The sequence below is a fragment of the Bidens hawaiensis genome, unplaced genomic scaffold, assembly GCF_021521415.1.
Source record: "Bidens hawaiensis isolate Kalapana, Puna unplaced genomic scaffold, B.hawaiensis_p1.1 tig00030319_1, whole genome shotgun sequence".
Lineage (NCBI taxonomy): Eukaryota > Viridiplantae > Streptophyta > Magnoliopsida > Asterales > Asteraceae > Bidens > Bidens hawaiensis.
In genome coordinates, this window is record NW_027495060.1 from 157,583 (window position 1) to 182,096 (window position 24,514).

The 24,514-nt window shown below is 34.1% G+C and overlaps 5 protein-coding genes across 5 annotated transcripts; 2 read left to right on the forward strand and 3 right to left on the reverse strand.

Moving 5' to 3' along the window:
- LOC143580334 (uncharacterized) lies at positions 1 to 3,384 on the forward strand. Its single transcript, XM_077063392.1, has 15 exons — positions 1 to 14; positions 106 to 152; positions 561 to 598; positions 776 to 866; positions 1,095 to 1,200; positions 1,297 to 1,367; positions 1,459 to 1,528; positions 1,689 to 1,751; positions 1,915 to 1,986; positions 2,077 to 2,178; positions 2,270 to 2,344; positions 2,457 to 2,573; positions 2,865 to 2,981; positions 3,182 to 3,238; positions 3,328 to 3,384. Exons 4-15 carry the CDS (start codon positions 799 to 801, stop codon positions 3,382 to 3,384), a joined length of 975 nt encoding a protein of 324 aa, XP_076919507.1. The 5' UTR covers positions 1 to 14; positions 106 to 152; positions 561 to 598; positions 776 to 798.
- A 1,453-nt stretch (positions 3,385 to 4,837) lies between these two features.
- LOC143580319 (putative mitochondrial adenine nucleotide transporter BTL1) lies at positions 4,838 to 6,850 on the forward strand. Its single transcript, XM_077063384.1, has 5 exons — positions 4,838 to 5,283; positions 5,375 to 5,469; positions 5,739 to 6,072; positions 6,182 to 6,419; positions 6,483 to 6,850. Exons 1-5 carry the CDS (start codon positions 5,146 to 5,148, stop codon positions 6,728 to 6,730), a joined length of 1,053 nt encoding a protein of 350 aa, XP_076919499.1. The 5' UTR covers positions 4,838 to 5,145; the 3' UTR covers positions 6,731 to 6,850.
- A 29-nt stretch (positions 6,851 to 6,879) lies between these two features.
- Positions 6,880 to 10,744, reverse strand: LOC143580320 (reticulon-like protein B22). The gene is made up of 4 exons (XM_077063385.1): positions 10,433 to 10,744; positions 9,116 to 9,257; positions 8,276 to 8,345; positions 6,880 to 7,134 (listed from the first exon to the last, which is right to left on the reverse strand). The coding sequence occupies exons 1-4, from the start codon at positions 10,699 to 10,701 to the stop codon at positions 7,019 to 7,021; spliced, it is 597 nt and encodes a 198-aa protein (XP_076919500.1). The 5' UTR covers positions 10,702 to 10,744; the 3' UTR covers positions 6,880 to 7,018.
- Positions 10,745 to 12,393: 1,649 nt separating this feature from the next.
- Positions 12,394 to 17,605, reverse strand: LOC143580318 (V-type proton ATPase catalytic subunit A). Its single transcript, XM_077063383.1, has 20 exons — positions 17,416 to 17,605; positions 16,646 to 16,772; positions 16,439 to 16,494; positions 16,305 to 16,361; positions 16,111 to 16,222; positions 15,965 to 16,002; positions 15,746 to 15,847; positions 15,602 to 15,658; positions 15,424 to 15,495; positions 15,227 to 15,328; positions 15,073 to 15,135; positions 14,861 to 14,993; positions 14,666 to 14,772; positions 14,276 to 14,470; positions 14,108 to 14,194; positions 13,897 to 14,001; positions 13,622 to 13,719; positions 13,464 to 13,542; positions 12,949 to 13,037; positions 12,394 to 12,864 (listed from the first exon to the last, which is right to left on the reverse strand). Exons 1-20 carry the CDS (start codon positions 17,491 to 17,493, stop codon positions 12,750 to 12,752), a joined length of 1,872 nt encoding a protein of 623 aa, XP_076919498.1. The 5' UTR covers positions 17,494 to 17,605; the 3' UTR covers positions 12,394 to 12,749.
- A 1,308-nt stretch (positions 17,606 to 18,913) lies between these two features.
- LOC143580335 (7-dehydrocholesterol reductase) lies at positions 18,914 to 22,588 on the reverse strand. Its single transcript, XM_077063393.1, has 13 exons — positions 22,368 to 22,588; positions 21,038 to 21,260; positions 20,893 to 20,948; positions 20,713 to 20,815; positions 20,549 to 20,614; positions 20,364 to 20,477; positions 20,155 to 20,281; positions 19,986 to 20,086; positions 19,758 to 19,883; positions 19,598 to 19,662; positions 19,442 to 19,523; positions 19,269 to 19,351; positions 18,914 to 19,183 (listed from the first exon to the last, which is right to left on the reverse strand). Exons 1-13 carry the CDS (start codon positions 22,493 to 22,495, stop codon positions 19,117 to 19,119), a joined length of 1,341 nt encoding a protein of 446 aa, XP_076919508.1. The 5' UTR covers positions 22,496 to 22,588; the 3' UTR covers positions 18,914 to 19,116.
- Between the last annotated feature and the right edge of the window lie 1,926 nt (positions 22,589 to 24,514).

Here is a 24,514-nt window from a genome sequence, read left to right on the forward strand (position 1 = left end):
CTGCAGTTAACAAGGTATAACTTACCGGACGCCAATTTTGCAATTAATTTCACTTTATTATGTTAATTATGAATCCGTGGTGAAACCTAAATATATTTTGTTCAGGCAAGTGATAGTAAGGATGGAGGTAAAGGCGCAACGGCACGCCGGAGGTAGTTTGTAATTTGTTTCTAATTAATTAATGTTTTTCTGCTTCTGATATGCTAGTCGGACGGTAGGGTACAAATTAGCGATTAATCGGATTTTTTCAAAATTATATTATTATACACACACACATAAACAATTTTATATACAGTTTATTGAAATAAGTATAAATTTTCAAATGCTTCAAAGGTTTTGACCGATGTTAGGGGCCTATTAGGTGAAATCGAATCGGTAGCCCTCTGATTTCCGATTTATCGGCGCCTAATAACAATTTTTACAGCACTGGATGTAAGCTTGAAAGCATAGTCTCATACTATTGTGTTGTTTTTACTGAAAACTGCAAGTTTGTATATCCTTTCAGGTCCATGATGTTACTCATATTTGACTGGTTAATGATTGATTATTAAACATTGCAGGAAATCAGTTCCACAACAACCTGGTTCCATACCTAATCGTAAGTGAATTTGTATAATAGCGTATATGTGCTTTGTATTATGTCCTTTAAAATGAACTCGAATATTGACTGCCATTTATGTTTTATTTTATGGCATGATCAGTTTTATCGAGTTTATTTAGAAATATCTTTCTGCTTTTGATGCAATACTGTGAACTCTGAACATCTTTCCTACAGAGGCGCCTGCAACAAATTATGGAATGGATGCAACATCCAAAAGTTTTACATCCGATCTTGAGTTTGAGGAAAAGCTTCAGGCAGTCAAAAGGTCTTACATTCTACCTAACCATTCTTCAGATTTAACATTAATATATGGTTTCACTATACTTTATAATGTTTATTAAGAATTTACTTGAATGATCAAATGATTTAATTGATAATTGGGATTAAGGTCTGCTAAACAAACTTTCAATGGTTGTTAGTATAGTTAGTATTTATGAAAAGATTTTGAATGCCATAAATTTGCTTGATGGAAATATATATGGTTACCGCTTAGGTCAGCATTGAACCAGAAAAAAGCTGAAGAACAGAATATGTATGGAACAATTGACTATGATGCTCCAGTTGCATCAGAGCCTGACAAAGTGGGACTTGGTACTAAGGTGATGACATGTAGGATACTTTGTATTTTTCTATACCATGAATAGAGTACCATGTAGCATATTCAGTGGTTTACATTCTAACATGCACTATATTAGATTGGAGTAGGAGTTGCAGTTGTTGTTTTTGGGTTGGTATTTGCTCTTGGAGATTTTATTCCTTCCGGAAGGTATAGTTTATTAAACATTCATTGTTAGTTAAAATAACTCTCCATACAAAAATTTCCATTTCTAATTTGTATATGTACTTATGCTTTCCAGTGTCAGTTCGAATAGAGATGCCGCCATAGAAAAGAATGTATTGTCACCAGAGGAGAAAGAAACACTTCAGGTAAAATTCACAATGAGTAACCACATACGTTTTATTACCCTTTATTATCGGTTTATCACTTTATTTGATAAGGTTATTGCTTAGTGTACAATCAGACATTGATTCATGCTAATGATATCCTATATTCCTATGTTCTGAACATGTTTTTCATTTGTTATAGACAAGACTACAACAATATGAGGCGACCCTTAGCACTTCCCCTGATGATGTTGATGCACGTGAGGTGAGTCAATGTACTATGCTTATGCTGGATATTAATAGAGTTTTATTCGTTTGATTACTATTAATTATATCTCTAGTTTTTTCTTATACATACATATACACACACATACACACCGTATATATGTATATGAATCTACATACATATCATCCAAGTGGATTTGCAGGGAGCAGCTGTAACCTTAACAGAATTAGGAGATTATACCCAGGCTGCATCCATGCTTGAAGATCTGACCAAGGTTCTTTTGAAATTATGTACAAAATAAATGATAATCTCAACTAGATATATGTACAGTTATATATGTGTGAATTTAAATTCTGGTTATCAGGTGAAACCCAATGATCCTGAGATTTACCGTTTACTTGGTGAAGTAAAATTGGGAATGAAGGACTTTGAAGGCAGTGCTGCTGCATATAGGACTTCAGCAAAGGTCCGTACCCTCCTAACAAAAATAACGAGTTTGTTACTAACATTGAAGGCAAGGTTCATAATACTGTCAGCAGTTGTGTTTTTCTTAACAGATTTCAAATAAAATGGATTTTCAAATTCTCCGTGGTCTCACAAATGCATTGCTTGCTGCTAAGAAACCTGATGAGGTATGGGATGTAAATGCTACTTTGAATATGGTTTAATCTAGTTGTTGGCTTGAAAATTTTCTGTAATGAAATTATTTTTTTATTTATATTTTTGTATTTTCTGCTTATTTAGGCTGTTAAGATCCTGCTGGCAACTCGGGACAGTTTGCAAAGAGAGAAATCAAATCAAGATAACAATGGAGGTGATAATAGTCAAATAGATACAGAATCTCAATTGGACCCTATTCAAGTGAGTTGCGCCTTTACAAAATAACAGTTTCAGCACACATAATTGCAAAATATATAGTTTCATATGTCAAGCCAACGTATGGTAACATTTTTGAATAGACAAACTTGAACTGAAATATTGCTTAAAATTTAATAAAGATAAAGAAAGGGGTTAATTTCCTGTATCCTCTCAAAACTTGGCATAATATCATATTTACTCAACCAAAAATCATTATATCAAATATACCCAAATTTTAACAAAACATGATATCAAATATATCAAATAAATTGTATATATAATGCATTTCCATAGGTTGAATTGCTTCTTGGAAAAGCATACTCAGACTGGGGCCACGTCGGCGATGCCGTATCTGTTTATGACCAACTCATCTCTAGCCACCCGAATGATTTTCGGGGTTACTTAGCAAAGGTTAACAACATTCCTCATTTCTTGTTTTATTTAAGTTTTCAATGTTTTGTAATCTTTAATGCCTTTAATATTATCACATAATTTCTTATACAATATAGAAATTTCTAGAGAATATATTCTATCCTTTCATTAGCAAAATTAACATGAATTAGGGTTCTATTTTGACTATGGTTTATATAATAAAGCTTACACCTCTGCAGGGAATTATTTTAAAAGCAAACGGAAAAACTGGAGATGCAGAGAGGATGTTTATACAAGTTAGTATTAATCTACTATAAACCTCAAACACTATAATAAACTTGGTGCATACTTATCCTTTATAATTCAACCAATTTATTATTTACAGGCACGGTTCTTTGCACCAGAGGGAGCCAAGGCCGTTGTAGACCGTTACTCGAGATAATAAATGTGACTCATGGTCCATGGGTCATGAGCCATGGTCCCCCTTTTTTGAAGTTATTAATAGTCAAAGAGGCACATTGAAGTTGCATTATGTGCATTGTATAAAGTATAAAAGGCTTCAACTTCAACACGAAGCGCCTGGTTATATATATTGGGTTACCTTGATCTGCTTATTCTTGTTATTTTATGATGCGGTTATCTTAAGGGTTGCACGAAAACTTGAATTCAGGTGGTTGTAAATCATTCTAATTTAAAAAATGTTGTTAGGCAAAAGCTATGACTTGAAGGTTGGATTGTATCGATTTATTTTGTAGCAAATGAACAAGAGACTAACTATAATTATGGTTAGTTTAAATATCGTCTTGTTTTGAAATAAAGTTGCATCATTTTAAGAATATGTTCGATTGTTTGCCTCAGGGCGAAATGTGAAATGCGAGTCATGTTTCAAAGTTACGTCTCTTGGTGCGATAAGAACAACCTAGTTTTGGGAGGTTGAGAACAAATTTATAGACTAATTTGGCAATTCATATTGATCACACTTTACGTACGAATCAAACTTATACCATTGTTATCATATCCACTCATTCCATATCCTCTAAACAAACACCACCCAAATAAGAGGCTGTTGCTTTTTTGAAGAATAGTTTCTCTCTCTATATTTTAATACTTGTTTCTAATAATATATTTTTTTAAACAAACAACAATACTAAAATACAAGCAAAAGTATGAAAAGAAGTTTGTTGAATCTTTTTAGTGGAAAACTCATCCAATAGTAAGTTTTATTTTTAAGTGTTATACACTTCTACTAAAATTACTTACCAAATTTTATTTCTCTAAAATCACTCAACTAGTCAATTTTCATTGTGTACCGCTCTTGTGAAACATAAATGAAATATAAGAATCTTTAATACTCTCCGTCTTATTAAAAGTGTCTATATTTTTTTTTGTCCAATTATAAATGTCAAACTTTCAAATTTATTAGTCAATTTCTAAGTTTACCCTTAAACACACACAACTAGCATTAATATACAATATTAATAGACCCAATTTCCAAGGACATTATTGTCCTTTGGTAAGCAAAAAAGAGTAATAATTCAATCTACCTTAAACTTTGTGTTTTTTAAACTATGACACTTCTAATGAGACGAATGAGGTATTATTTAGTGATTTTAAATTATTTTTTAAGTCCGGCCTAAATTGAACAATTAGGAAACTTTGTTATTGTCTAGTCATTTTTTATTCGCTATAACCTTATACTTTAACTCACTAACCTTGAATTCATTTCTCACAATCTCGTTTACTCTCATTCTCTATACACGTTCACCACTCTAGTTCCATGCCTCCGCCAACCTTTCTTTATGTTCATTTCTGTCCATTTATTTTCGATTGTGTTCTTTTGAGTTTGTCTAAAAAGTTACGAACATGAACAAATTCATTTCCTTAAATTACATAACCGTATGTTCTTCATATAAAAGTTTAACAAACCAACACGAACAAGCCCTTTGTTCTGTTTAGTTCATTTAAAATTTTAAAAACCTTTATCAACGACCACAAAAAGTAGGATACCAAAAGATCTAAACAGGCAAAATAAAATGACCCAAAAGTCATCGTCACAGCCCCATGCAAGATTCTCTTCATGCTTTTTGTTGCAAATATCTATCTATCTACTTATCTATCTGCCTAATTGCCCACACGTAATCTAACACTTTTTGTTCATCATTTCTTTCAGCATCGGAACAACATTAGTATTATTATTACTTCAATGGAGGATGTCCATGGATTGATCTCAGCCTCCATGCCAACCCACAAAAACCTTCACCTTGGCGTCTTCGGTCATCATCGCACCAACGACAACGATTCCATTTCCTTCCAAATTCCCGATATTCGACGACCAATTGCTGTAAGTGTTCCTTGAATTGGATGATTACATTGCGAACAGAGTCTTTTTAATGTGCAAATTGAAGTGAAATTGGTACAATTTTGGCTCTCAGAGATTTGTAAAGAGGAGAGAAGTTGGTGAATTTGTTAGTGGTGCTTTGGCTGGGGCCATGACCAAAGCTATTCTAGCTCCTCTTGAAACCATCAGGTTCGTCATTACGAATGGTTGACTCGTGTAAGACGAGTCGTGTTACATTTAATCGTGTTAAACGTGTCATGTTGTATAATTCCTATCTAAGAACATGTCCGTGTTAGTGTTTAGTTGTTTTACATAAAGCCTATTTGGAGCAGCGCCTTGCGTCTTGGGACCTAAATGTCTTGGGCCGTTTTGTGCTTTTTCTAAACAAAGCAAAATTAATATAAAAGACGCCTAAAAGACTAAATCGTTTTGGCATTCATTGGAATTTAATCATGCAGAACCCGAATGGTGGTTGGTGTTGGGTCAAAAAGGATATCTGGTAGCTTTTTAGAGATAATTGAGAAACGAGGCTGGCAAGGACTCTGGGCCGGTAATGCAATAAACATGATACGAATCGTTCCCACACAAGCAATTGAACTCGGAACATTTGAATGTGTCAAACGAGTGATGACATCAGCAAAAGAAAAATGGAGTCAAGACGATTGTCCCAATGTGCAAATTGGTCCGGTAAAACTAAGTTTTTCTCTATCATGGCTGTCACCGGTTGCCCTTGGCGGTGCAGCTGCAGGGTTTGTTAGCACCCTTGCATGCCATCCTCTTGAAGTCTTAAAGGTAACAACATATAACCTGAAAAAAGGTCAAACCGTAATTATTGTAACAAACTGTCTTTCTTTTTTCGTTATTTTGATGGTTAATTTTTCTTTGTTTTCAACTAACACAGGATCGGTTGACCGTAAGTCCTGATGTTTATCCTAACTTGAGGATTGCGGTTCTGAAGATGTATAAAAATGAAGGGATTAGGTCTTTTTACTCCGGTCTTTCTCCAACATTAATGGGCATGCTGCCATACAGCACTTGTTTTTATTTCATGTATGACACCATGAAAAGGTTTTACTGCACGGCTCATAAAAAGAAAGCTTTAAGCCGGCTCGAGATGCTGCTGATTGGAGCTCTTTCAGGTGTGACATTAATTTAGGATTCAATCATGTATTTTGGTGAAATGAATTTGTGTGTTTGGTCAGGTTTAACTGCAAGTACATTAAGTTTTCCATTGGAGGTGGCAAGGAAGCGGTTGATGGTTGGGGCACTACGGGGGAATTGCCCGCCACACATGGCGGCTGCACTATCTGAAATTGTTAGGGAAAAAGGTTTTGGTGGATTATATAGAGGATGGGGTGCGAGTTGTTTGAAGGTTATGCCATCTTCTGGCATCACGTGGATGTTTTATGAAGCTTGGAAAGACATATTGATTGGTGACAAACACCAATAATAATAATAACCGATTAACCATAACAAAGTTCCAACCGGTGTATCAAAATGTTTTGCTCTATTAAGAAAATAATACACTGAGACACACCAATTTGACTTTTGTTATAGAGTTATGTTTAAGATTTTGTATGAAGTTATGTCAAGAGATTTAAGAAAACAATGACAAATCATCTCATAAGGCATTTCTAATGTAAACTTGGTTACATAATCTTTGAAATGTAACAAACGCGGAATGGAAAAAAAATTACCTACTTTGCAGAACATGCAGCGTTACGTGGAGTGTTGAAAATTATGAATTATCTACCACATCATTTGGGTTATCACTTCTCCAGCTAAATTTTGATGAGCATGTCCCAAACAATGATGAATTTTCAGCAAGAATGTACAGACAAAACAAGCTCACTCCTGTGAAAAAGTAATAGCAAATTAAATGTAAAGCTTGCAAATGAGTTGGTCAATAAGTCAACTACAATAACTTCCATCACAATTCACAAGTGCCCCGATCATAAAGTTCACTGATCTTTGCGTAAAAAAGAACTTGTGGAAGCAAGTATACATAATCTATACTATATATAATACACCAAACAAGGGTAAATTAAGACACCCATTTTTAAGTAATTTACAACACTTAAAGCATGAGGTACATGTGTTAGTAAGGGTAAATATGTCTTTTAAACACAATCTATTCAACTTACAAGTTTGGTCCCTCATCTTTAACCATATTTTGTTTTTAATTTAACTTGTAAACTAACTTCCCACCCATGATTTTTAAACGACTATAGCCTTTTCATACGCTAATATTTTTATAAACAAATTGCACCATAAAAACGAGCATTTTATTCTCTTTAATTTGGATATAATATTGTTGTAATTTTTTTTCATTTTAAACAAATTAATATGTTACGTATGGGTGTTCAGTGTCGGTTTTGATGGTTTTTAAGTTAAACTTGAGAGTCCACCCGTTAATACTGATTTTTTGTCGTCCAAAACCAAACTCAACCATTGAAAGTTGAAACCGAATCGTTACTAACGGCCTGGTTCTGGTTTGGTTTCACAGTTTAAACTTTAATAATAAATTTAGTTTAAAATAATTAATAATGTAAATGTACCGTCAATGTTAACTAAAAACCAACATAATATGATACTTGATATGATCATAAATAAAAAATGATAATTTTAGCCACATAAATGGTAAATATTAATGGAGATTTAGGACGTGAAACAATAACAAGTATTACAAAAAGAATCATACTGCAATTAGGTTAATTTACAGTCTTTTCTGATTTCATATGGCCGGTTGCCGATATAAACCGCGAACCTACCGTTCACTACGTTTTGAAAATTTTGAAACCGACCAACAAACCGAAAGTAAAAAAGAAAAAGAAAAAAGAAGTCAAACCAATGACCGGTTTAAACGATTTCAAGGTTTTAACAGAACCATAAACACTTATAGTTGTACGTGATTAATAGGTTCAAACACCCGCTGCATCGCGCGGGCACCCGTCTAGTGTATCAAGACATATGAAGGTTAACAAATGTAACATACCAGCATATGCAACAGTAACACCTGAGACCAATCTTCCCAAAGCTGATAGCATGTAAAGAATGACAACCACCTACAAAGAATTATGAATGGGGTTATACTTATTGTTAGTAACTTAATCAAACAAAGTAATTTCTAAATTCATACCAAAATATTAAGATGCAGAAAGAATAAAATCTAATGGCAAAGTTCAGAGGATATTAAGGTAGTCCAAAATATTGTTTGAGTGGCTGTTTTCTTAATGCGCTTGAGTTTTATCGTTTATTACCAAAGACTGCCTATTAAACCAGACATTTTCATATGCATCATAATCATATGCTTCATTAGCTAGGATGCTGGCCTCTATAACAGCAATCTATAAAAAAAAGGCTTATCATACAGCTTTTAAGCATGGTTATATAAACTTCAGTAATGCAGATATTTAAATTTGGAGATGTATTTAACTATTTAGAACCACTTCTATTTCGAAGTTAGTTATGCTTTTGTCCATGGCAACTTTTATCCCCTTAAGTACAGCCTTAGCTTTATCAATGTAACTACAACTTTCAACATGTCCATCTATAAATCTGTCACAGAGAATATCAATCATAACCCTTCCCTGATCCACTAATAACCAACTCACCAGTACATGGCTTCCTGACTTGACAGAAGAGTTCCACACAATGTCTCAACCAAGAGATTTCAAATGGTTTCTAGTATTGTTGTAGACAAAGAAACTAAGCATCCTTACATTAAATGACTAATTGACTTTCATTTGCTGTATAACACAATAATCCTCTTGTTTTATAAAATTACAATTGCAGCAACTAGGGTGAAATGAAAAGGAAGCTGTCTGTTAAATACCTTTAAAAATAGACGTTTATCATGGCCGGTTGCAGCAACCCTCAGAACAGATTCAGCTGCACCTACAGTATTAGCCAAACAGGCGAAGAACGTGTTAGCAGTATCCAGAGATATCTGCCATTCCAGAGGATCCACAGGCACTCTGTAAAAACCACAGAACAAAAATTAAACCGTAGAACTCCTAATCAGATATATTTCTTTATTTTTTTTACCAGCAAACTAACCTCCTCCTATATACTTCTATAAACCACCTACACCTGCACGGCTGCACCTCACAGGATTTAAAATATCCTAATTGGATCTTAAACTAACTTTTTTTAAACACAAATTAAACCCTAAAACTCTTAATCAGATATATTTCTTTACTTTTAAGCAACAAACTAACCAACTCCTATAAACCACCTATGCTCGCATGATTTGAAACCTCCTAATCGGATCTTAAACTAACTTTTTTTATGAACAGCAAACTAACCTACTCCTGAATACTCCTAAACCACCTATACTCTGAAGATCTGAAACCTCCCAATCAGATCTTAAACTTTTTATTTCTAAAACAGCAACCTAACCTACTCTTAAACACTTCAGTAAACCACCTACATATGCACCTCTTAATTGTACCTTCAAACTAATTTTTCTTTTTCATTTTTAATCAGCAAACTAGCCTACTCTAACCTGCACCTCGCACGATTTAAACACTCCTAATCGGATCTTAAACTAACATTTACCAGATAAATCGATCCAATACGCATACATTACTGGAAAAACAAACCTAAAAACTGGAGGAATTAAAATTTCTTTGTGTTAATTTGATATTTGATACATAACAAACTAACTAACCTACTACAAACCGCCTATATGTTCACACCTCCTAATCGGATCTTAAACTAATCTTTTTTCCTGAACAGCAAACTAACCTACTCCTATAAACCACTAATATTTGCACCTGGCAGGATTTAAACACTTGTAATCAGATCTGAAACTAATATTTACTAAATGCATTCATCCAAAAACCTAAAAACTAAAACTTGAGGAATTGAATTGCAGTCTGTGTTAATTTGATATTTCAATACATAACTAAACAATTAACAGAAACATAAAGCCGTTCGAACACATACCTAATCGAATCGTAACCTAACCTACTCCTAAATCCTCCTATAAACCACCTACATATACCTGGCATTTAAAACCTCTAAATGCAGGTACTAAACAGTTATTAACTAACCTACTCCGATACTATTAATCAGATGCTAAACTAATATTTCCGAGACAAATCGATAAAATGTAATAAATAACTAAACAATAATTAACAACACATACTGAATATTCATCTGGCGGAAAAGGAGGCCGAGGATAGCTAATGAGCAAAGGAGGACGATGAATACATCAGAAAGAAGTGAAACGATGCTGGAGTTACGGTAGGCGCAGTGATAATACACGAGAGTACTACACATCGCAACGATCAACGGCTTTCCTTTGCCTATTATTATTACTGCTGATCTCAACTCAACCGCCTTCTTTACTCCGTTACCGCTGCCGTTGCGGTGGTTAAGGCTGAGGTCGTCCGTGGCTGCTTCAGTAGTCGTCATTGACAATTGGAATCAGTCAAAACAAACTGTGCTTTCGGTTTCATTGTTATCTGACAAATGAATTAATAGATTATTTGGTTAGGTTTCAAAGTGGAATAGTAGTTGGAACTTGGAAACTTCCTTTATTATTATTATTATTATTATTATTATTATTATTATTATTATTATTATTATTATTATTATTATTATTATATTGTTATATTTTTATTATTATTATTATATTGTTATTATTATTATTAAAACATATAAGAAAAATAAAAAAGAAATCAGGTTTATAACACATTACGACGTCGTTGTAAGTAGGGCCGGGCCATCTACAGTTTGGCTCGTTTATTATTATGAGCGGAAAATTGAGCTTGGTCTCATACTCAGCTTGTTAAAAGCTTGAGTTGGCGCGTAGACAATGTGACTCGTTTAATATATAGTTATTAATTATTTAAGAAAAAAAAGCTATGTCAAAATCAGCATTAGAAGTGACTCTAGTATGGTCACATCATCTTGGTTCAAGCTTTACATCTCTCATAATCAAAATTGGTTTAAAAAAACGTTCTAAAATGTACAATTTTTCTCTCCTTTTGTTTCATGTAACCATTTTCAAGAAACACGTCTACTCTTTCTCTCTCTCCTCTATGCCATCCACCTCTGCTAACGAATCTATAAACTTCTATCGGGAAAGTCAGAATGTGTCAAGTCAAAAGAATTGCACTAAACTCCTAAGGTTACGACATGAGTTTTAAGTGATAACATTAAACTACATAGTTAATATTTTTAAAGTTTTTTTTAGAGTCAAAATTAGACTAATTGCCATATGAATGAGACAATGTCAACTTTTAGAGTTCTTCTCATTTTTATTTTACTTTATATTATATATATATATATTAAAAAACAACATTTTCTACACTCTATAAATCTGTTCATGAAACTTGAAGTTATCAATCACACATGTGTCTATGTCTTCTTACCACATCCGTCTCCTATACTCCTTAGTCCTTATCAAGAACTTCATAGAGTTATTCTCATTTTTATTTTTACTTTATATTATATATATATTAAAAACCAACATTTTCTACACTCAGTAAATCTACTATTCATGAAACTTAAAGTTATTAGCCACACACGTGTCAATGTCTTCTTACCACATACGTCCCAAGAACTTCATCTTTCTTCGGATCTAGAAGCAAACTAAGAAGATGCATGTCGGTGGCTCTCACGTCATTCAAATCGGTAAATACGGCCCCTGGATGAAAGTTTGTAAACCAATCTCAGATTTTCTTCATTTGCCGTTTGTTTTAGATGTAGGTATCATCAATTCATTTCTTATTGTGTTTGAATCTCAAAATAATTGTATTTCTAAAACTTTGGGTTACGCTAATATAAATTTATAAAAACAATATTCTCATTTGTATTGAAGTCTACAAGACTGGCATTGTTTCCAAAAGATTTAACACCGTATTTTGTGTAATTTGGGAAATTATTTTGTACATCCGAGAGTTCTAAACAATGATCGAAACTTTACTATTATGCATTCGTAATTGAACAACCCTCGTTATTTTAAACAATTAACACCACTGCTAGTCTTACTTCTAAATCATTTTAAAAGTACCATATGCAACACAAAATGCAAATGCTAGGCACATGAAAGTAACATACAGCATGAACACAATCTTGACAATCATTTTAAAAGTTACTTCCAACATACAAAGCCACCTTATTTTCTTTATTATTTATTAATATACTGAAGTAAAAAATAATAACAATAATCCAAAAATATCATCAACATCAGGTTCTGAGAGTAACCTGCAAGCTGCTCTGCTTATTTCACCTCTCAAACACAAAAAGCCCAAAGGATGCAGATATATATAATGCTAAACAACACAAATAACATTAAACAGCCTTTGGATAAAATAAACAAATCAAACAACTAATAACAGTCTCATTTGCTTCCTTTTTCAAAACAACTCGCCCTGAAACCGACTGACTGACACTTGAGAGACGAACAGTGTCACTCCGTTTATCTTCAAATAAATTGATTATTACGTGTTGTGTGTTTACCGAGTTTCATCCTCAAGGTTGCGGAAACCAGAAGTGAGATCTTCGTTTAATTTTTTAAATTTCCCAATTAAAACATCTTCTCCTTCAGCTGGATCCTCGAACTTTTGTGACCTGTTATGATCCATTTAATTATTTATTAAATCTGGGCCAACCCAACCACAATATGAGTAAATATTCATTTGGAATTTCACTTACACTAGGCGGTAAAATAGATCACCCAACCGATGCTTAATCAGTGAGTATGTAATCTTCTGGCCATCCATTCCAGCTCCTCGCTCCACCGCCTGTTAAAGATAAAAATAAAACACCTTTTTTCAAACTTTTTTGTGAATATTAGATCACGGTTTTTGCATAAAACTGATGGTACTGTGTTTGTACATAAAATTTAATTTAATAATATATGTAAACCTATCATCCTTACATAAATGTAACCTTTTTTATTTAAAGTTATCACGTTTGGCAGCTTACGTTTGCATATAAAATCTACTCAAAACAGAACACAAAGTCATATTTTGATGGCTTGGATAGTTGGATGTACAAAATATAGTATAATGACCAAAGTGAAAGAGATTAATACGCACGTACGTATTTTATGCAAAAAATTATCAACAGCAAATTAGCCAGAATACGCGTGTACGTATTTTATGCAAACAATTATCAACAGCAAATTAGGGCTAAATTTATAATAAATAAAACAGAGGATAGCCCACCTGATTGGCTAAATTGTAGAAATGGATAATATTGCGCATCATCCATACAGATTTGTAGAAGGGGCAGAACTTATCATACCTGTCATGACCACAATATAAAAGTTTAAAACATATAAGTGTGAACAATATGTAATACAAATTAGGGGAGATGTACATACGGTGTGAAGGCATTTTGAGCAAGATAGTCTTCCCTCAAAAGTTTTGCAGTTTCTAAGGTAATCTTATCTGTTTCAGCCAAAGCGTCTTTTCCGACCAACTAAAACAACCATAATATCATCCTTTTAGCAATATGCATATTAATTTACATATAATAAACTATAAAAAGCATTTTCTTGGCTTGTAATTTTGTGCAAAATTCTCCTTTCATATCATAAAATTTTATTCCCACTTTAAGCAAACAATATAAATATTGGAACATTAAAAAACAATATACCTGGACAATTTCATTAAGATCATCTTCTCTCTGAAGCACCTCACGAGCCTTTGTCCTGATGTCGATGAAATCAGAATCAAACTTCTCATAGAATGATTCTAGAGCCTGAAAACGTGATAATCCTTTAGTAGGGTAAAAACTAAAAAGTGACAACTGATGTATAAGATATTAAGACGTGCACATTATAAAGTAATTAATTTCATTAACGCACCGTCGAGTATTTTGAGTAGGAGATAAGCCAGTTAACAGAAGGAAAATGTTTCCTTTGGGCAAGCTTCTTATCTAGACCCCAGAAAACCTAATAAAATGTGAAAGATGTGTAACATTTGATTAATGAGTCAACTAAATATACACAAAATATATTAAAAAAAACAATTACCTGAACAATACTGAGGGTAGCAGATGTAACGGGATCTGAGAAGTCTCCTCCAGGAGGAGACACGGCACCAACGATTGTTACACTACCATTTCGTTCGGGTCCACCTAGACACTTCACTTTACCAGCACGTTCATAGAAAGACGCCAAACGTGCAGCCAGATATGCAGGATAACCACTGTCCGCAGGCATTTCTGCCTACATTTTAAAAAACCAACAAATTACTTCTGTCACGCGTTCATCATAGTCATTTTTAAACCACATATGTTACATGTACAACACAATGTGATAAAGAATAAAATAATAAATTAATGTGAAACAGAAAAAAAAATTCACATATGCACATTATCATAAAGACAGAAACTAAGATGTGTAGTTTGGAATGATGTGTACCAGACGACCGGAAATTTCACGCAATGCTTCTGCCCAACGTGAGGTAGAGTCTGCCATCATACTTACATTGTAGCCCATATCTCTAAAGTATTCAGCTATGGTGATTCCTGAATTAAAAAGAAAATACAAATGAATTATAGCTTAAGGTAACTCCTAAATATCATTAAAATTAAACAAAACTATCATGTGCATTACCAGTATAAATTGAAGCTTCACGAGCAGCGACAGGCATATTAGAAGTATTGGCAACAAGCGTGGTACGTTTCATGACAGATTCTTCACGACCATCAGGCAAAGTCATAGTCAATTGAGGAAAATCCATAAGAACCTGCCAATTTATAGTAAAACATTGAAGACAAAAGTGCATCTATAACTGAAACAAAAATTTAATGAATTAAGTGTAGTACTTCTGCCATTTCATTTCCTCTTTCCCCGCAACCAACATAAACAACAGTGTCTGAGTTTGAGTACTGCATAATAAAGAGAAAATAGTAAATATCAAAACAATTTTAGCATCTAATTATTCAAATTAGTCATGAATGACAATTTTTATTTTAATACCTTAGATAAAGCTTGACTAATAACTGTTTTCCCACAGCCAAATGCACCAGGAATGGCACATGTTCCACCAAGAACCGAAGGGAAAAGGGCATCAAGAACACGCTGATACATAAAAGAGATTATTAGGAATATATCAAGAGCAAAATAGCCAATCATAGAAAGCAAAAAATAAAGGTTTAACATTTAATGATATGCACCTGTCCAGTAAGAAGAGGAGTATCAGCAGCAAGTTTTGATGCAACAGGCCTAGGTGTACGCACAGGCCAAGTCTGTGAAGTAAAAAAAAATACACATGTTCAATAAAGCAATTGCTATTCAAAATATAAAACAATTGGGGATATTAAATTAAAATAATAAAGAGAAAGAAAAGAAAACCTGAAGCATGGTAAATTTCTTTTTGACGCCTTGGAATTCAAGCTCTAACACAGTGTCCTGTATAAAAACAGGAAAAAGTAGTTGGTACTCAAAAACAGATGTAGACGTGTAGTTAAACGCCAAAAAAGAGTTTAAAAGAAAAACCTTCAATGAGTATTGACCAGGTGGTGCAAGATATGTTATCTTTCCCATTGCATCAGGAGGCAGAGCGATGTGATGTTCAACTAAACTGTTCTCAAATACAGTCTGCAGAGATATAAGAAGATAAATTAACAACTTACGGCAATAAAATGTTATGCATACAAACAAAACAGAATTTTGTTAAGTTTGTAATGATGAAGACATTAATGTTTTAAGACTTACAGCATACAGATCTCCACCAGTTACAAGATCTCCCTCGCCTGGCATCAAAAGTCAAAACACATTTAAAATTATAAATATCCATCACATGAACAGTTTCAGACTTCCAAAATAAAAAGATACATAATTTACTGTATTTGTAAAATCACCTATTTTTTTAGGCTGGAATTCCCAAAGAATATCTTTGTCAAGAGCTGGGACGGATACACCACGAGGAATGTAGACATCACCTGATCTCTTTGCAATAGTTTTCAGAGGCCTCTGAACAAGTAAAGCAAATTTCATTTGGTAACTCTTGTAAAAAACAAAATAGTAGAACAAAGTTGAAAAGAAGCTTGCGAACCTGGATACCGTCAAAAATATTTCCCAATATACCAGGGCCCAATTCCACTGATAGAGGCTGCAAGTTAAAGACAAGTTTACTGCAAGTTTCAATTAATTTCAATCTCCAAGGGAGCTATGATGTAATATACATACCTTGTGTGTCCTCAAAACAGGATCATTCACCATCAGTCCAGCTGTTTCTTCATAAACTGAAATACAATGAATAATTTTTCTCAATATTATGAAACTGAAGATACATAAGTGTATCAAGATCAAGTTGAACCGAATAGCTAAATTAGTCATTTGCAAAGCAAGAGTATTGAGAAAATACAATACTCCTCAAATTCTATGACTAAATACCTTGGATCGTAGCAGAGTCTCCTTCCAAACGGATAATTTCCCCAATAAGGTTGTCGTGTCCAACACGAACAAGTTCATACATAGCAGCCCCCGCCATTCCATCTGCAATGACCACAGGCCCTGATACCTGCCAGATTCAGTAGATCATAAGATAAAGTTTCTTTTTGTTGATTCTCAAAATATAAAAAAAATTCTCATGTACTTAAAAACAGTCACATAAGATAAAGTTTAACCATAACTTAATAAATAAGACATTCATTAACATGTAAGAAACTGAGAGATCCTATCGCTATCTTAACTTATCTAAGCAAATATATGTGTCCTCTCTAATGAATATACAGTCGTCAAAAAGCACATCGAGACATATCATCTAGAAGTACCAAACAGCTTTCATGACCGTCAAACATCATACTCATTGGTACCATTAGGAATCACCTTTAAATAAAGTTCTCATTACAAAATTATATTAATGATTTAATAATGTCAAATAAATATCCTTCACAAACCATATTATTACGATCCAGTCACCTATAGACATAGAGTCAACCACTTGATCATTTCTATAGAACCAAAATTCAATCACAGATCACACTAATTCACTAGATCACACAACAATCTCAAAGCATTCACCCTAGGCATATAGTAAACCACTAGATCGGTTAAAATGCTAAATCACACACATATTAATAACCTCCAATCCGATCGAACGGAACAATAACCGATTAATAACGGAATTTGATAACAGATAATAGATAGATGAGAAATGAAACCTTGCGGACGTAACCGCACTCGCTTTCCTTCTCGGAATCTTCAAACGTGGTTAATCGAGCACCGTAAGCAGACGGCATGTTGACGGATATAGAGAGATCAGGAGATATGAGTTAGGGTTTAAATAATAACAATAACAATTAATAATAATACTGGCTATCTATCAACAGATGGAAGAGACGTGTAGGCAGATTGAAAAGAACAACGTGAATAATGGTATGGATCCTATCTAGATGCCTTCTGATGCTGTAATTTGGCCTTTGAACCGGGTACGGATCCTGTGTTACGCATGTATGTGTATATGTATGGACTAGATCTTTAACCATTGACACTTCGCCACGTCATATGTGTCTGACTACAGCACCGCTGGACCACGCCTGGTTCGTTTTTGACTGTTTGCTTCTTTTGTTTTTTTCTAATATGAATGAATGATTGAAAAGTTTAACACTTTGTAAAAATTAATACTTATTTATATGGATAAATTACTTTGATTGTCCATTGCAAAGCAGATGATATTTTTTTCTTTAGATGGATATGTGCCTATGTGGTAAATAAGCGTGTGTGGATTTTACATAAATGTCTTCTTTTATGAGTTTGGGTATTGAGTCATCGAGGGCGGGATTTTTCAAAAGCTGATTCATATAAAGTGATCAAACATAAGAATCATACATTGATAACCAACACTTGTGTTATTCATTTTGCTTTTGATACTTTTGGTTTTGTCATGCATGAGATTGTGGAGCCAACGAGTTATGCATATTTATAACTTAGTGCCTAGTAGTGCAGCTTGTTACTCGTTTGCCTTTTATCTCGATGCAAAAATTATGTATATATATATTTATAATATGAAGGAAATATATTTGTTATTTATTTATGAAGAGATCCGGATGATGCTTGGATCGGTTCATTATTTTTTTAATTGTTCGTATAAACATAGATATTACAACATGGCAAGCAATGAAAAGGGCTGAAACGAAGAAGGTGGAGAAACATGCTAAAGCCTGCGAAGAGAACCAACATATTTTTGTCCCTCTGGCTTTTGATACCTTTGGTTCCTTGGCACCGGAAGCTATCCGTTTCTTAACCAGGGTCCAACGGGTTGTGCATAGCAATGTGTCGACTCCAAAGGGGCAGGGGTATGTCTTTAGCAGGTTAGGGTTTGCAATTCAGAAAGGGGTGGCGGCGCAGCTTGTTACCCGTCTACCTGCTATGTTGATGTAATATCTATGTTCATTATTGAATATAAAAATTGGGTCACGGTTCATTTTTGGAATAAGTCATGATCCAATCCAAATCCACAGCACAGAGAATATCTTTTTGGATCATTCAAATAAAAAAAGAGGATTTTTTTTTTATGAAACCAATTGATTTCACTTTTAAAAATAGGAAAAAGATTATTCAAATGACTGCAAGATCCAACCCCAACCAACTAAATTACAATTTTGTTGGATCGATTTCTTATTTTTATTTATATTTTTCATTTAGTCATTTGATTCATTTTTACCTGAATATACATCCCAACAAAATCAATAATCAGAAAATCAAACCATAAAATCTAATCCATACTGTTTTTAGCTAGTTACATGTTCAAACCACATCCCATATACTAACAAAACCCCAAACCTACTTATTTCATTAATAAAAAAAGGTTTAATCATAACTTAAAAGTTATACAATACAAATACATGACATACAACTTCATCTCAATAAATCCCTGGTATGATCCTATTTGGTACCTTGGTGCAATATGTCTTCCAATATTTCCCGTATCTGCGCGTACACGCAAACCAAATCCATTATTAGAAAAGATTATTTTATAAAAAGAATGCAAGAAAGCCACGGGTGGGACACTTACTTTGAACGACATCTATCATCGTCTCTTTTAGCTCGATCAAAAAGTAAGATTGTAAGGAACACAAAATAGAAGTATGGGAGAAACTGCAAAAGTAACAAATCTCACGTTTATAAAAAAACCGAATCATATTTTTTCAAGAGTGCAACAATAATAAACATGAATCTATGACTTGCATTATCAAAAAGAGCAGGTACTGTCCAGAAAAACGCTGCCATAATTTCAGGTACGTAGTGAAAATGACGAGAAAGCCCCCACCTGAAACAACAACATCGTCATCATTACAAGGAATGGATGTACGAGTGTGGGACATATTAGGTATAGCTACTTACCACCCTGAAGTCAACAGAAGACTGGTCTTGGTCTCCCCTTTCGTTGTAGTGTATGAAGCAACTATCTAAATACCAAATGATTATATATTAGTATTACTAATTTATTACACTCAAAAAGGGTAGAACCGCCACAGACGAACACAAATTTAAAAAATATTACCTTGCTTGGAGCTTTCCCCCACACCAAGGCCTTGCCATTCGTTCTACGAAACTCTTGCCTTTGTCGGTCACAGTCATAATTAATGTATATGCACAGGATCCCTGCTATTAGAATGGAAATTGCCAGCTGTGCACAAAAAACAAATAAAATAATCACATTTTACACCTTTATTTGTATAAAAAATACGTTGACATATGAAAATATTCATTTGTAGAAATAAATAAGCACCTGAGGTCCAAGATTAACAGGATGATTGACAAGGTACATGCCAGGGGAAGTATAAATAGAAGGAACCCAAACCAAACATCCCCAGCAGATATAAAATCCAGCTGCAATAATAATAAAGATTTCAGAATATAACAAAAAAAATATGACAGCAAAATACATACACACGTACCTCGATCATGTGCAATATCCATTGTGTTCCAGTATCCAGCTTCCCACCAAAAGAATTTTGTAATGTAAACCAACATCAACACAGTATTTACAAGCATAGAATCTGATACTTTCCCGTTTGTTTCATACTGGATTAAAACATTGCAAGCTTAATAATCCATTCGAGTGTAAATTCCAAGACACTGAAGTTTATGATTTTGGACTGCATACCTGCTTTATGCAGTAGGTGACAGCAAGAACAGCCCATGACATCATTCCAAATCTGCAGTTTGTGAAAACTTTAATATCAAAGTTCTTGCCAATTCGAGGGTACAGTTCCATGCCCTATGACACCAAAAACAATTACTTTAGCAAACACTAATTGTGATAATAATAATTAATTTAGAGATGCTCACCCAATAGAAATCAAAGATTATGTTTCCTGAAGAACCAGAATCAGTGGAAGAAGGTGCCAGATGACCCTGTACATCAGCTACAATGATCAGAATTCAGGAGCATAGATAATATAGTATATTAAATATTAATATGTTACGTTATCTGGTTTATTTCTCATTCTTACCTTTATGTATAAAAATACACAAAAAACTAAGCTTCCAAAAATGAGTGCAGAATATATTTCTCCCAAATGATCATAAACAACCGTGGGATTAAATATCCCAAACCTAAAAGTTTAACAAGAAAATCGTATTAAGAAGATTTAGACAGTAGCAATAAGAAACTAATGTCCACAGTGACGTACCACCAAAGGCTAATATATGTAACCAGTGTCACAACATATGCTAACACACCATTAGCCTGCAACAAGAATAATATAGTAACACAGGTTGAGGTCAAACATAATGCTAATAATCAATATTATAGTGTGAACATTGCTGGTTTGGTACCTTATAGACTGGCTTATTGCCTGTAGGAGATATTGGGCCCTCGACTCTTTTCCCGGGTAACCAGAGCTGAAGTGCAGCTTCAAAAAGCGCATAACAAGCAATGATCTTCCATGCAATAGCAGTAGGTCTAGGCCATATGTTCACAAATCCTTCAATCCCGTGCTCTTTTAAATAATTGAATGTGTTTAGTATAGAACCATCCTGGTGTACCATTGTGTACCATCTGCAAACACAAATAAACTTTCTTAGGGCCTTTGATAGATAAAGTTGGAGGTGTAAACAAATGCAACCACTGGCGAGCTACTCGAGCTCAGATCAATAAAAAGCTCAAAATGAGCTGAGCATTTTCGAGCTCAACCTCGGTATGGGAAACTCGTTTAGGCTTGTCGAGCCTTCACGAGCGTTGTGTATTTACAAATTACAAGTTTACCTCTTTTGTACTTCTACGTGTTAAATTCACACTGCACGCCCAAGCTTGAGCCAAGCTTTGGCTCGTTTAAGGTACTACACGGGCTCGATCAGAGCTGAGGTTTGATTAAGGTTTTTTCTCAAAATATATAAAAAAATTAATTATAACATATAGAAGCTAAGTAATAAATAATAAACGATCCGAGCTCGAGCTCTTGTAAATCAAAACGAGCCGAGCTTGAGCCGGCTAAAAATGCTTTAGCATACTAACAGATCAATTATACTTGTTACATTTAATTATTAGTGAGATGACATAGCGTTGGTGACTGCTTTTTGTGTAGAAGATCCAAATTATAACAGTTTGTTTTGCCCTAATTAACGTCAGAATCTTAACAAACATCACACATAGTGAATTGATGACGCATGCTCTCATGAATCCAGAACAAAACTATATCCAAACAGATCACACAGTATACTGTATAGCTACTATCTGCTTCAATAATACATTAATTCGTCATTTACTAGAGAATATGCATGCATACAGTGTGCTTGTGTGATTATGTAACATGAATGCATGATAAATCAGAAGAACCAATTAGATCACACAGTATAACTAGTAATTGCTTCAATAATTCATCATTTACTAGGAACTTCGGATCAAAACACGAAACCTAATTAGATAAACAGAGAGTAATTATTCACTAGGAATTGTAATATAAGATCAAAACCGTAACCTAATTAGATAAACGGAGAGTAATCAACTAATTACAGAAGTAAGCTGTAAACAATAATAATATGCATGTATACAGTGTGGTTGTGCGCGCATGTAAATCAATTAAATATATATAAATCTGTTTGGAGAAACAGTACGGAAAGTGAAATCGATTAGGTATAGAGATCTGATTGGTTAATGAGAGATTACAGGAGGATGACGAATGGAGGACACGTGGAGAGAAGAGTGATGACGGAGAAGTAAGTGAGAAGTGGCGAGTGAACCATCTCTTTCTTCTTCGTTGAATCTGGTTCAGGCTTTGCTGCTGCTGCAACCATTTTGGAACTGTAACTGCAATGGCGAGTGTGTGTGGGTTTGATATAGACGATGACTTCGATAAGAAAAGACCTACTTTTCGACCCCCCTCAGATCTCTCGCGTGAGTTTGTGTGCGCAAAAATGTAGCGACATATAAATATCATCTGACGGACTGCGTGGTGTAGTGTGGTTTGATGCGGTTTTGAGTTAAAACCAATCCAAAAACTATAACTTTAGTTTTTGGATTTTTAAAATTATTCGGTTTCAGATTTTTAGTTTTGGTATTCTGGTTTTCGGTTTTTATCATTTGAGATTTAAATTTTAGGCCGAAAAAAAAATTAGGTATAAGTATTTGATTTGGTTTTTGGTTTTTATTACATGCAAAACCAAAACGGAACCTTTAGTTCGGTTTTTACAAAAATATAAGATCAGGCCTTGGTTTTTGTTTCAGTTCGGTTTTATCGTTTGGATTTTTCGTTTTTTCAGTTTCAGTTGGTTTTTTGCACACCCCTAATTACTCGTATGATCCTCAACCTAAACCAAGACCCAAGTTAACACATATTAGACTATTTTTATTCACAAACCAACTCAAATCAACTTCTTCAACTCAAATTGTCACACTCGTTCACAAGCTAACCAAGCAACAAAAGATTTATTATAATAAATATAATTTATGACTATATTTTATTTTATAATAGATTTTAGAAATGTTAAAAATAATTATTTTATTTTAAACCTAATAAATTATTTATAATTTTTAACAAATATAAATCCTATGAACCCATATTACAAAATATATATATTTTTGAAATGACTATGTTTTTCATGAAGTTTATAACGGAATGTTCGTAATAAAAAGTTAAACAAAATGTATATTTATATTTTTGTAAAATGTTGGATATTACATATTATTAAGAAATTCAATTACAGATTAAATTAAATGTTTGAAAGAGAAAATAAAAATGGAAAGTTAAATGAGAAAATGAGATATAGACATGTAGATTGTAGCTATGTTAATTATAAAATAATTGGCAAACTAGTTGTAAGTTGGGTTGGTCCATCGAACCGGTTTGTGAGTTGGGTTGCTGTAAATTGTTTTTCTATTTTTTTATATCACGTGGCAACCAAGCCGGTAAATGTTAGCCGTGTTGGATTTAATGGTCGGTTCGGGTCAAGTCAACACAGACCGACCCGAATGTGATCCGGTATGAGTTACACCGGGGGTGACGAAATAAAAACCCACTTAAATGTTAATTGGGCCCGACACAATCAATTAGATGGATCGGATGGTGGTTAAAGGCTTTGTTTTGTTAATTGGGCTCAAGCCCTATTGGTTTAACTTGATTAAACCCTAAATATGTTCCTATATATAGTATAAGTTAATATTATTTATAAAAACAACCTTAAAACTAACAAACCCTAGCAGCTCCACCTTACTCAGCCGCCGTCGCCGCCGTTTTCTGGCTGCTCGGTTTTCCGGCGAGCTATTTCCGGCCACTATAACAACCACCACAGCTAGCCACCTTCTCCACTGGTTATATACAAATGTTTGAGCTGCTGATACCATTCCGAGCACCACCACAACCTCCTCTAGCCGTGTTGCCGCCTTATTCCGGCCAACCCGGTTTTCCTGCGAACTGTTTCCGGTGACCTAAAGCTGCTCCAAGTTGCTGTCGTTGTTCTCTGCTGTCCGCCGTCCTCTATAGTCGCCGGGTCTGAGCCATATCAGCTGCTGCCGCCGCCATAGAACCTTCCGGAATCCGTCATCGCCGTCGCCGGATCTTGCATTGGTTATTGATTGTGTCATCTCTAGCTCTTTTCGTTAGCCTTCGGTGTCTTCCCGGTTTCGATAACCGAGGTATATCGATAAACTAATCTATGGTTGTTTATACTTTCGTTTATTCGTACTCGTATAAAGGTGTAATCGGATCCGGGTTTTGGTTTTCGGTTTTGGTTCGTTTAATCGTTTAATCGTCCGCTGTGTTTTTATAGTTCGTTTATAAGTTTGTATATTAATATTGATTAATATCTATCGAAACG

Bases quoted from the DNA above. Each gene is read 5' to 3' on its own strand.
- LOC143580318 (XM_077063383.1), bottom strand. From the start codon at position 17,493: ATGCCGTCTGCTTACGGTGCTCGATTAACCACGTTTGAAGATTCCGAG. The intron at 15,848-15,964 runs GTAAGTCTTAAA...ATATCTCTGCAG, and splicing joins CTGGTGGAGATCTGTATGCT to ACTGTATTTGAGAACAGTTT. The intron at 14,195-14,275 runs GTAATTGTTTTT...ACATTTTATTAG, and splicing joins CTACCCTCAGTATTGTTCAG to GTTTTCTGGGGTCTAGATAA.
- LOC143580335 (XM_077063393.1), bottom strand. From the start codon at position 22,495: ATGGTTGCAGCAGCAGCAAAGCCTGAACCAGATTCAACGAAGAAGAAA. The intron at 20,949-21,037 runs GTACCAAACCAG...TTCTTGTTGCAG, and splicing joins GCAATAAGCCAGTCTATAAG to GCTAATGGTGTGTTAGCATA. The intron at 20,615-20,712 runs GTAAGAATGAGA...GCTGATGTACAG, and splicing joins GTGTATTTTTATACATAAAG to GGTCATCTGGCACCTTCTTC.
- LOC143580334 (XM_077063392.1), top strand. From the start codon at position 799: ATGGATGCAACATCCAAAAGTTTTACATCCGATCTTGAGTTTGAGGAA. The intron at 1,201-1,296 runs GTGATGACATGT...GCACTATATTAG, and splicing joins AAGTGGGACTTGGTACTAAG to ATTGGAGTAGGAGTTGCAGT. The intron at 1,529-1,688 runs GTAAAATTCACA...CATTTGTTATAG, and splicing joins AGGAGAAAGAAACACTTCAG to ACAAGACTACAACAATATGA.
- LOC143580319 (XM_077063384.1), top strand. From the start codon at position 5,146: ATGGAGGATGTCCATGGATTGATCTCAGCCTCCATGCCAACCCACAAA. The intron at 5,470-5,738 runs GTTCGTCATTAC...TTAATCATGCAG, and splicing joins GCTCCTCTTGAAACCATCAG to AACCCGAATGGTGGTTGGTG. The intron at 6,073-6,181 runs GTAACAACATAT...CAACTAACACAG, and splicing joins ATCCTCTTGAAGTCTTAAAG to GATCGGTTGACCGTAAGTCC.
- LOC143580320 (XM_077063385.1), bottom strand. From the start codon at position 10,701: ATGACGACTACTGAAGCAGCCACGGACGACCTCAGCCTTAACCACCGC. The intron at 8,346-9,115 runs GTATTTAACAGA...AATTCTTTGTAG, and splicing joins ATAAACGTCTATTTTTAAAG to GTGGTTGTCATTCTTTACAT. The intron at 7,135-8,275 runs GTATGTTACATT...ACTTTTTCACAG, and splicing joins TGTTACTGTTGCATATGCTG to GAGTGAGCTTGTTTTGTCTG.